The 12,668-nt window shown below is 32.4% G+C and overlaps 1 protein-coding gene across 4 annotated transcripts in view; it reads right to left on the minus strand.

Annotated features, from left to right (window-relative positions):
- LOC141497715 (lipoxygenase homology domain-containing protein 1-like) overlaps positions 1–12,668 on the minus strand; it is a 710,463-nt gene that overhangs the window by 65,757 nt on the left and 632,038 nt on the right. For all 4 annotated transcript variants that reach the window (XM_074200482.1, XM_074200484.1, XM_074200481.1 and 1 more), the window contains 2 exons: positions 11,738–11,864; positions 116–264 (listed from right to left, as the gene is read on the minus strand). In XM_074200482.1, the coding sequence (XP_074056583.1) occupies positions 116–264; positions 11,738–11,864 (276 nt within the window). The remainder of the gene's footprint in view (positions 1–115; positions 265–11,737; positions 11,865–12,668) is intronic.

Here is a 12,668-nt window from a genome sequence, read left to right on the forward strand (position 1 = left end):
CTAGTTGAATAAACCCTTGCTATTGCATCTCCATCATGTGGAGTGCCTCTGTTCTGTAATTGGGGACTTTTCTCGGACCTTAACAATAGAAAGATTTGAAAAGATACTATCATACCTTTCCTTTGGTGAAAAGTTTCACTCCTTTCCTGGTTAGCTTTCTTCTTCCTGTGTCTCCTAAGCATCCCAACAAGGTGACATATACATCCATGTTGGAACTTGAAGTTGAAATTTTGCCAGTAGTAATGGAAAGGGTATATTCTTTCACTGAAAACAACACAATATTTAATTTAAAATGAATGTCCTGAAATTGACACAAACTTCATTTTACTTTAATAAATGTTCAATCTATGTTATTCTCATTTTATGAGTTGTATGAGAAATTCAAGTCCTCAAGGCCACTGAGTGGAAATATATTGATTCTTTACATTGCTAATTTAAGTATGTGTATTCTTTGTCTATATTTGTGAACTGTTCTACTCATTTGCTCATGGAGAGTTAACAATCTATGCCTGAAAAGTAAGAAAGTAGTTTTCATTTATTTTACTACCTAGAAAAGTTTGGGCTTCTTGAACAATTTTTTGAACAACTCATTTAAAATTTTGTTATATTTTGGGATTTATTTTATTATTCAAGTCATTTTTCAGTAATATCTGACTCGTTGTGACTCCTTTAGCGGATTTCTTGGCAAAGATACTGAGCCATTTTGTCATTATTTTTGTTTTAGCTCACTTAATTTCAGAGTCATCTAGTGTACCCAAGGAAGGAAATGGTGGGGAGGGGGGCAGAGAGAAGGCAATTAAGTAAAACCAACCACTATAACAACAGAAAGTGTTATCATATTCAGTGTTCCAAACCCAGTCTTCTACCTCTGAAAATATGGGAGGGAGGTTGAATTTCTTATTCCTTTTTTGGGTTCAAACTTGGTTATTATAATTACACAATGCTCTGTTTTGCTTTTGTTGTTACTATTTTACCCCAGTCACACTATTATATACTTTTTTGTTCATACTGTTTTATATATTTACTCCATTCATTAGCTTCTGTAAGTCTCCACATATTTCTCTTATTCTTTGTCATCATTTCCTACATCCTGCCATTTTGCCTTACATTCATGGAAAAGTATTTCTTTTGCCATTAATCAATCAATGGGCATCTAATTTGCTCTCATATATTTGTTACTACAAAATGTAATACTATGAATATTTTTATGTACATTGGACCTGTTTGTCTTTGACTTGCTTCTTTGAGTTTCATACCTAGTATTGAATTTATTTGGTCAAAATATTTGGACATTTTATATTCCTTCTTAACAGAATTCAGAATTGTGCTATGATCAGAAACTCCTGTTGTTCTTGTGGTTATTGTTTAGTTTGACACTTAGTAATTCCATTTGGGGCTTTCTTGGCAAATATACTGCAATGGTTTCCCATTTCCTTCTCCAGTTCATTTTGTAGATGAGGAAATGGAGCCAAAAAGAGTTAAATGACTTGCACAGGATAACAGCACTAGTAAGTATTTGAACTCAAATTTATAATCAGGTCTTCCTAATTTGAGGCCCAGCACTATGTATCACCTAGATGTTCCCTGATCTCCCTCCAAGTCAATTCTGGAACCAACTCACCATTTAACTGTAGGGCCAGTTGCATATATACATATCAAAGAACAAAAGGAGAGGGTTAGCCATATTATAGTATGATCAACAGATGATTTTATCCATTTAGTTGGTGGATTGTTAAGCAAGGTTGTTTTGAAAAAACATGTATCTCACTAAGGAAATCCCTATAATGTGTAGGGACATGATAAAACCAGTACTATTTCATCTACAAATAAGAGCTTGCTTAAGATCTTACCATTAATAATAGCAAAGCCCTTGTGTATTTGGATGGAATAGATATTTTTCATGAGAGGGTCAAACCCTTAACAAACATATTCATCCCTGTTTGCTCCCTCCTTAGATATTACTTGTAAGTGTGAAATAGGCATTACTGGCAGAAATCATGATCAGTTTTTTCTTTGTTTTTATTCAATCATGGATTTAATCATTAGGAAAAAAGCATTTCAATATACAATGAAGAACAAAAATTAGGCTTGCATAAGAAACTGAATTTCTGTTATATGGAGTTTGTTTGTTTTCCTAAGATCAAATCTCAGATTTATCTTTTTGACCTTGGACCTCATTTTCCTCATTTGTGGTATGAGGAGAGCAGAGGGGAAGTGAGGAGAGAGGGGTGGAGAGATTAGAAATAAAATGGCTTCTAAAGTCCTAATACAAATCTTTGATCCTACAGTGCTATGCTATATCTCAGCCTGCTCACATCAATAGTTCCAAATTCAGACCAAGGGATTGTATTTATATTGTTAATTCTATTAAGTGAAATTCTGTCACTCATCTCTTTATATTTACTTTGTTACCCAGGTGAGTTATTTTTTTTTCAGTTCTTGTCAAAGTTGTCAGCTGTTCCTACTGAGCTTGCAAGTCTTTAGTCACTAAAGTATTTGGAAGGGAAAAATGATTTTATGGAAAATAAAAAAAATGGCATGTGTATCTATTATATGAGTACAAATTAGGGCAGCTATGTGGTACAGTGGATAGAGCACTGGTTTTTGAAGTCAGGAGGATTAGAATTCAAATCCAACCCTTGTCACTAGCTATGTGATCTTGGGCCAGTCACTTAACCCTGATTGGCCCATATCCAGGGTCATCTCCAGTCCATGGGATTCAGATGGCTCCAGAGAAGAAAGTGATGGTGCCTTAACCCAGCATCCCTCACTCAAATCCAGTTCATGTGCTTGTCATGGCATCACCTCCCTTATGTCATGGTCTTCTTCAAGAATAAAGGACAAACATCACAAATTAGAGATCCTGAAATTCCCCAAGTCATATAGATATATGAAATTCTGACTGTATTTTTGAATAACAAGAATTTACAATAAAAATGAATAAATAATTAGCCTAAAGAAAGTGACAAAAATTATAGATCCTTTCAATGTGAAATTAATTATAGTAACTGATATAAATAAAAGCATGGTGGGAAAAAGGAATGGATTGTTTGATCTACTTAAATGATTCATTTATTAAATGTATAAAACCTTTTTATTTTCACTATTGTAAATTGTTGCATTTATTATAAAATCACAAATTTTAGAACTCCAAGGGATATTAATCCAAATGCCTTATAGTATAGGCAAGGAAATTGATTCCCAAATAATTTAAATGACTTGCCAAAGGTCCCATAGGTAACTAATAGCAAAGATGAGACAAGAACCCATATTTTCCAACTCCTAATCTAATGCAATTTGATCATGTTAACTGCCTAAAAATGAGCAAACAAATGAATTAAAAGGACTAGACTAAGCAAATATTCACTTAAAAGTGAGAACCCACTGTGTGTCTACAAGAATTAAAACTCTAGGTGCATCCCACCCAAGGTCCATGGCTGCATGAAGCCCTCAAAGTCATACTTTATTACATTATTACATTTTTATTATACTCATTGATAGTGTTAGTCATATTTTAGTTTTTAAATAAATATTACATTTTATATGTAATATTTATTTAAAATATTACATTTTATATATGGCTCTTCATAAGTTCTTTTGGGTGATTACAGCCCAGAACAACTAAAAGGTTGAACACCCATCCTTCTAGACTTTGATTTCCAAGCCATCCACTCATCAACTAGCATTCTCTAGACTACAGTAGAGTATATGTATATGTATATGTATATGTATATGTATATGTATATGTATATGTATATGTATATGTATATGTATATGCATATGTATATGTATATGTATATGTATATGTATATGTATATGCATATGTATATGTATATGTATATGTATATGTATATGCATATGCATATGCATATGGATATGGATGTGTATATGATGTGTATGTGTGTGTATGGTATGTGTGTGTGCATGTATATGTGTAATTTATACACATATACATAAAAGAAATATACAGTAGTACAAATGGAAGGTTATTACAAAGGCAAGAAATAACATTGAAGAGGGTTGGGGGAAGTTGGAGGATTGGTAAAAGTCTTTTGCAGAATGTAGAATTTGTCATCAGGCTTGAAGATAAGAAGATAAGTGATTAATGGAGATGGAGATTAGGAGAGAATGCATTCTAGACAAGTGGGAGCCTTTTAAAAATCATGAAATCCAGTGTTGAATTATCCAATGGAAGGACAAACAAACAGACCTATATCTTTGGATAAGAAGATACACAGAATGTAATAAAGTGTAAGAAGACTAGAAAGAAAGAAAGAAAGAATCAGACAGTGAAGGGTTTTTTAAAAACAGATTTAATATTTTCTGTTGAAGGTAAAAGGAAGCCACTGAAAGCTATTATGCAGAGTAGTAACATGGTCAGACTTACATCTTATAACTTTGGCAGCTGAGAGGAGAGATTTAAGGCAGGGAGATAATCCAGAAAGCTCTTGAAAAATCAAGGTAAGATGATGGAGTCCTGGTGGATTTATGAATTAAAAGAAATGTTGTAAAAGTAGAAATGACAACATATGTCAGTGAGGAAGAATAAGGGACAGTGAGGAACTGCAGATAATACTAAACTTGCAAGCCTGGTTAATTGAAAGGGTGGTATCCTTAAAAATAATAGAAAAGTTGGAAAGTGGAAAGGGTTTAAGAAGACAGGAAATGAATTATGCTTCACACAACTCAATATTAGGGATGATCCAGTTTGTGTGTCTAATAGACTGTGGAAGACAAGAAACTCTATTAGGAAAGAGATAAGGATTATATAAATTGATCTGTATAAATTATTAATAGAGACATGATTATTTAATCCATGATTCACTAAATAAGATAGTTTAAAGGGAGTAAAGAAGTAGAACCAAGACAGTTCTTGGAGTGCACCCACAATTACTGGACATGATTTAAAAATCCAGCAGATGAAAGGTTAGACAAGTAGAAGAACTAGAATAAAATAATGTAACAAAAACCTAAAGAGAAGATAGTATCCATGAGGAGAGGGTCATCAGAGTCTCAGTCATTGTAGGGAGGTCAAGAAAACTTGATATTAAAAAACAGATTTATCTATTTAATAGATTACTGGAATTAAAGAAAATGAAAGTGGGTATGTGAACAAAGTTGCACTTTAGGGAGAAACTTTTATATAAATTTATATAAATTTTATATAAATATATAAATATAAATTTTATATAAATAAAGAAAAGGCAGGACAATGAAATGGGCAAGCAATCTGAAAAAACATAAAAATTTCCAATGAACTGCTAAATTGGAAATTCTAAAAATCAAAGGAGAGATTAATAAAATTGAAAGTAAGAAAATTATTGAAGTAATAAATAAAAGGAGTTGGTTTTATAAAAAAGTAAAAAATTAATAAATTACTTGATTAATTTATTTAAAAGAAAGAAGAAAATCAAATTACTAGTATCAAAAATGGAAGGGTGAGTTTCACACCAGTGAATAGAAATTTAAAGTAATTATTAGCAGTTATTTTGCCCAACCATATGCCAATAAATCTGCCAATCTAAGTAAATGGATGAATTAATATAAATTATAAATATCCCATAATAACAGAAGAGGATAGCATAATGAAATAATTGAAAAAGAAATTGAACAAGTGATCAATGAGCTCCTTAAGAAAAAAAATCTTCAGGATTAGATGAATTCACAAGTGAATTCTACCAAATATTCATAAAGAAGAATTAATTTTTATTTCAGATAAACTAGTTGGAAAAAAAACAGGCAAAGATGTCCTACCAAATAACTTTCACAACAAAACTATGTTGCTGATACCTAAACTAGGAAGACAAAAAAGAGAAAATAAAATATAGACCAATTTCCCTAATGCATATTGTTGCAAAAATTTAAATAAAATACCAGCAAGGAGATTACAGTTATATATCAAAGTTCATACACCATAATCATAGGGGATTTATTCCAGGAATGCAGGACTGGCTTAATATTGGGACAACTGTCAGCACAACTGACTTTATCAATAATTAAGTCAATAAAAATCATGTGATTATGCAGAAAATATTTTGTCAAATTACAATATTAGTTGCTATTTGTATAGAAAACATTGCAATGGAGCTTTTCTTAAAATTATAAGTAATATTTATCTAAAATCATAAGTTAACATTATCTATGATAGGGTTGGGCTAAAAGTCTTTCCAATTAGATCAAGGGGAAAGCAAGGATCCACATTATTACCCCCAGTATTCATTAGTTTTCTAGAAATCCTATAACAATAAAAAAGGAAAAACTGAAAGAATTAGAACAGGTAATGAGAAAGCAAAACTATCACTGCAGATAATATAATTATACACTTGGAACATTCTAGAGAATCAACAAAAAAATTCGTTGAAACAACTAATTGCAGGATATAAAATAGACCTACATAAATCATCCTTATTTCAATATATTACTATCAAAATAGGAAGAAATAGAAAGAGAAATTTCATTTAAAATAACTGCAACATTATAAAACACTTGGGAATCTACCTTCTCACACATACCCAGGGACCATATACACTCAGTTACAGTGCAGTTCTCACAAAAATAAACACAGATCAAAACAATCAATGAAACCAACCTTCTGGGTAGGTTGAAACAATACAATAAAAATGATAATCTATCAAAATTAATTTATTTGTACATTGCCATGCCAATCAAACTACCACAAACTATTTTATAGATCTGGGGGGAAAATCAGTTTTATCTGGAAGAACAAAATAACAAGACTATCAAAGGAATAACTTTTAGAAATGTGAATGTGACTTAGCCATTAAAGATCTCAAACTGTATTACAAAGTTGCAATCATCTAAATAATATGATACTGGCTAAGAGTTAGAGAGATTAGATAAGAGGAAGTGATTGGGTATCTATTACCTAAGAGATCATGACCTTAGTAATCTAGTATTTGATAAATGCAAAGATCCCAGTTTTAAGAAGAAGAAGAACTCACTACTTAACAAAAACTGCCAGAAAAGACTAAAAACAATTTGGCAGAAAAGAGAAAAAGACAAGCATATAAGCAAATTAGGGAGCAAGAAATAGTTTCTCTTTCAGATCAATGGATAAAGCAAGAATTTAGGACCAAACATTCCCCAATTACATCAAGTAACATAAATTATTTGATGTAAAATGGATAATTCTGATAAATTAAAAATAATATTTTTTCATTTGAAGATTTGGCACAAACAATACCAATGCAACTATGATTTAAAGGTTAGCAGAAAACTGGGGAAAATTTTCACACTCAAACTCATAATAAAAATATGACTCATTCCCCAATTAGTAAATGGTCACAGGATATGAAGAGGTATTTTTCAGATGAAGAAATAAAAGTTATCCATAGTCATATAAAAATGATTTCACTAATGATTAGAGAAACCCAAATGAAAAACTGAGTTACTATACACATATAAAATTGGTTAACATGATAGAAATGAAAAATGTCAAATACTGGAAATGATGTGAAAAAATTGGGACACTAATATACTGTTAGTGGTTTGTGAACTGATTTAACCATTCTGGAGAGAAATTTGAAACTATTCTTGAAGGGTTATAAAACTGTACATACCCTTTGATTCAACAATACTACTATTAGGTCTGTATCCCAAAGAGATTTTTTTTAAAGGAAAATGACGTATACATACAAAAATATTTATAGCATCTCTTTTTGTGGGGTTAGAGAATTAGAAATTCAGAAGATACCCATCAATTGGGGAATGTCTGAACAAATTGTGTATGATAATACTATTTTGAGATAAGATATGATGACCAGAATGTTTTAAGGAAAATAAACCTGGACCAACTTAATGAACTGATGCAATGTGAAGTAAGTAAAACCAAAAGAATATTGTGTGTGGTAATAGCAATATTGTACAAGCATGAGCTGTAAATGACTTAGCTATTCTTAGTCATACAAAGACCCAAGAAAACTCCAAAGGACTTATAATGAAAAATGCAACAGTTTCCAGAGAAAGAACTGAAGGAGTCTGAATGCATATAGAAACATACTCATTTTTTACTTTATTTAAAAAAAATATTTTCTTTTACAACACAACTAATGTGGAACAATGGCAAAAAACCCCACAGATTATTGGTAACTTTGAAGAAAGCTGTTTCATTTGAATGAAGAGGTTTGAAACTAGACTATAAATGGTTTAGAATAGATTTAGAAGAGAGGAAGTAGTTTTTCAAATGAATTAATCATGAGAGATTTACGATGATAGCAAATAGGGATGGCAGGATCAAGAGAAGTTTTTGGTTTGTTTTGTTTTTTAAGGATGGGAGAATCATGGGAATATAAATAACATGAAAAAACCTATACATAATGGAAATTAGTGGAGATGACAATGGGGGAAACCTTTTGGAAAAGAAAGAGGACATGGAAACAAGAAGTTATTGAGTAGGTTTTACCTTAAGAAGGGGGAAAAGCTACCACTTCATATTTAAAAACAAAATTATGAAAGAAATGATAGTCAAGGGAAGTAACTACGTTATATGAGAAGATAATGGTGAGAAAGGGAAGTTTTTGATGAATGGTCTATATATTTTCATGGGTGTAGCATTTAAAGGGATCAATGAAAAGGGGGGAGGAGGGCATCATACCTAGTTTGAGGAGGGATGAAAAGGTAAGGAAGGGTTTCTTTATAAGTGGTGGAGTGAATCAATTAGACAGGTATAAAAGATTTGCTTTGCTTCAGAGAGGGTCAAGTTGGTAAAATATAACATAAGTTTGTAATAAACCCACTTAGCATGGTTTTGTGACTGTCTCTACATTTTCTACAACAGCACAGGAATAAGAGTGAAGGCGTTAGAGGGTAGAAATAGTCTAAGGTTGGGGTTTAGAAAGACATTATTGGCAAAAGGACAAGGGAGGAAGGGCTTGACCTTTAAAGAAACTATTTGGTTAAACTAATTCACCAAAGAATAAAGTTAAAAAGAGAAAAGAATGAAGGCAGTACAGAGTTCATGAATTGGGAAAGTGAGGATAACAAAAAGGGCTAGGATAAAGCTAAGGAAGAAGAGTTTCGCCAACATAGGGTTGATAAGCTAAGGGTAAAGAACAGGATTAGGGGTTATAAGGAAGAGGGAAATGTGGAATGATAGACTGATTGATCCATTCCATCAAATTTCAATTTATTCTATTTCACTTTTTCTATCAGAAAGTAAACTCCTTGAGAATAGGAATCATTCTATTCTTTCATATTTAATCAAGAAAACTTCTATAGAACAAATCAGCAAACATCAAATAATTTTTGACTCATATTTTTAAGCCAGACAGGGCAAAAACAAAATATCAAAAGATAAATTCCTCAAGGTGAATTTAATCATGGGCTTCTGTTGTTTTCAATTTTTCTCCTTTCTCTTCTGGAGTTCCTTTATGACCATTTTTCCCCTAGAGTTCCTTTCTCAGGGAATTAGATTTGATGGAGAAACTTGTCAAAAGGTAAAGTTAGAATGTGTCTGTAAACCTGATGACAAAATAGTTACAAGAACTGTAACTTTGAGTTAACAATCATGTTGAAAGAGGGTAAAAGTGCAGAAAAACCTGCTATTAAAATGCCATCATTCTTAGTCTCTGGTGACAATGCGCCTGGCATAATGAACAGGTTTGGGCAAACAGGTATTTTTATAAGAGTTAGAGCATAGAGAAACATGCAAAATGAAGGCTCTCTATTTCAACAAGTTTGGAAGGTATTTCTTTTATAAATAATTAACAACTATGTATATAGACCAGCTACAGGTTGTTCTCCCTTCCTGGAGGTGGTTAAAGGGCTAGAGAAATACCACAATTTTAACAACCTGTAACTTTCAAAGATATGTTTATCTGAGATTTATGTTTTTATTTCCATTTAATGATGTCTTAATTATCCTCTCTGTCTGTCATTCTATCTGTATGTCTGTCTCTCTTTTTCACTCATTCTACTCAATATATGAAGACACAGTCTGGGTATTATTAATGTGTACTTGAAATGACAGCTAGCATTTATGAAACACCTATTATATGCTATGGACTACGCAAAGTACTATAAAAAGACAGAAATAAAAATAGTCACTGCCTTCAAGAATCTTACAGGTTAGTTGGAGGAGATCTATAATTATATACAAAATGACTACAATGTGATTTTGCAGGGAAAATTTTGCAGCTGAGCAAATCAGAAAAGGTCTCATGTCTAAGGTCACCTTTAGCAAGGTTTTGCAGAAAACTGTGGGTTATGAGACAGAGAAGATGGAATACCTTCCAAAGGTCTTTCTTAAAAACATAGAAATGAAAATTGAAGACCATCCAGAGGAAATATCTGGGATGAGAAAATGCCATGGGACCATACTCCATGATGATCAGGTAAAAAAATTTCAGCATATTTAGTCTGGATCAAAAAAAAAAGCTTTAGGAAGGACATTATTCAAATATTCACATACCTGAAACCACTAGTGCCATACCCTCTGAGATTACCTTTATTTCATATATATTTTATATATAGTTAGCTATAGATGTTATCTTCCTCATTAAATATGTTCTTTATACATTGACTTATACATATCCCTGGTGCTTAGAAAATACTAATTACTTAAAAAATTCTTTTTGACTCTCTGACCAATTGACTGAAGGACTGCCATGTGGAAAAGTTACTAGAGTTGTTCTGTTGAGCTACAGAGGTCAGAATTAGAAGCAATGGGAAAAAGCTGAAAAGAACCTAATTTAGTTTAAATGTAATGAATCTTTTTCTAATAATTAAGAGTTTTCCAGAAGTGGAAAAGATTATTTGAGAATATAATAGGCTTATCCTTGCCAGAGGTTTTTGAGCTAGAGGTGATCCGTAATATTATGGCATGTTATACAAATATTCTTCAGTTAATTTGTTATTTGAAGTATCTCTTTTTTTTGTTTGTTTTTTTGCAAGGCAAACGGGGTTAAGTGGCTTGCCCAAGGCCACACAGCTAGGTCATTATTAAGTGTCTGAGACCGGATTTGAACCCAGGTACTCCTGACTCCAGGGCCGGTGCTTTATCCACTGCGAGCCACCTAGCCACCCCTTTAAGTATCTCTTAAAGGTGTTTTTGGACTAGGTGACTTCTGCGGTCCCAGACAATTCTGAGTCTGAATTCCTTAATATTCTAATTTTTGGTGAAGGTTCTTTCATTGGGCTTTTTTCTGCTGCCTACAAAAAACTATTACATCTAAAATATTCTGAAATTGCAATCAATTTAAACAAGGATACTAGTCACCAAGTTGTGACATTTCAGTTGTCAAAACTTATTTCTGCAGTCATGTAGGACTCAAGTAAATATTCATAGATGAAACATACATTCATGCATGCACATGCAAACACATGCAAAGAAAAAAAGTGCCTTTTTGTCATTTCTAGTTAGCATTTTATTTTCAACTGGCATTCAAAATGCAATGCATTATTGTGCTTTAAAGTAGTTTCTGTCTTTGTTATAGTGCTCTGCTATAAAGTAAACTCTGAAGTCACAAGTCCCTACATGATTGTTCTTCTGTCTCTCACAAAGGATGTGCATACAATGGGCCTTAATACATTTTTCTTTTAGGTTTTTGCAAGGCAAATGGAGTTAATTGGCTTGCCCAAGGCCACACAGCTAGGTAATTATTAAGTATCTGAGGTTGGATTTGAACTCAGGTACTTCTGACGCCAGGGCCAGTGCTCTATCCACTGCCTAGCCACCCTGCCCTAATATGTTATTGTAGAATTTAAATTAATTACAAACCTGTGGAGAAAGCACAGTTGGCTGTGAGAACTGGAAGTTCGGCTACCATACATCCTTCAACACTGGTGAAGAGTTGCAGGAAAGGGAATTCTATACTCTCCTTATTTTTCTTATGCTGAAGTTTTACCTAAACAGACCAAAAGGAAAATATCAAATGTCAATACATTTCTATATGCTACTTTTTAAAGTCATCAGTAGTATTTAAGATTATGGTCAAACTCTAAAAGAAAAATGCAATCTAGAATTTTGCAACTTCTAATGTGCATTTTAACCCTAGTGAGAGATTTCAAAAACCCAAAGAGAGAGCATTATTCTTCAGAAGAGTATTGTTAGGGAAGAAGAAGGATATGTACAGAGAGCACTGAACTAAGTTATGTGGGTCTGAATACCATTTGTATCACTTACTAATATTTGACTATATGATTAGAGGTAAATCACAAGAGCGTTTTGGTACCACATTCACAAAATGTGAGTAATAGTTTATTATCTACAGCTTCTACCTCAAAACCATTGGGAGGTTCAAATGATATAAGGAAGTGTGACGAACTTTAAATGATTATATATCAACTATTATCCTAATTCTTATGTTAAACTTTCTAATTTGACATTCATCTACTAAAAAGTAATTAAAATGACATTGATGATAGCTACCATTTATATATATTGCTTTGCAAAGCTCTCATTTTATACTCATAAAACCATGGGAGTTAGGTGCTATTATTATCATCATTTTACAGATAAAGAAACTAACATGGACAAAGACTAGGTGTCACAATAAAAACAAAGTCTGAGGTCAGATTTTTAGCTACTGTGCTACTTGTTTTCCTCTAATCTTATTAATGATATGTTCATCTCAGGTTAGTCTCATATGAATTCAGCTTAAAGGGACAAATTTAGAGGAAAGTATATCTTGGTGCTCTTCAGAAGATGG

This window comes from Macrotis lagotis, chromosome X, assembly GCF_037893015.1.
Source record: "Macrotis lagotis isolate mMagLag1 chromosome X, bilby.v1.9.chrom.fasta, whole genome shotgun sequence".
NCBI lineage: Eukaryota > Metazoa > Chordata > Mammalia > Peramelemorphia > Peramelidae > Macrotis > Macrotis lagotis.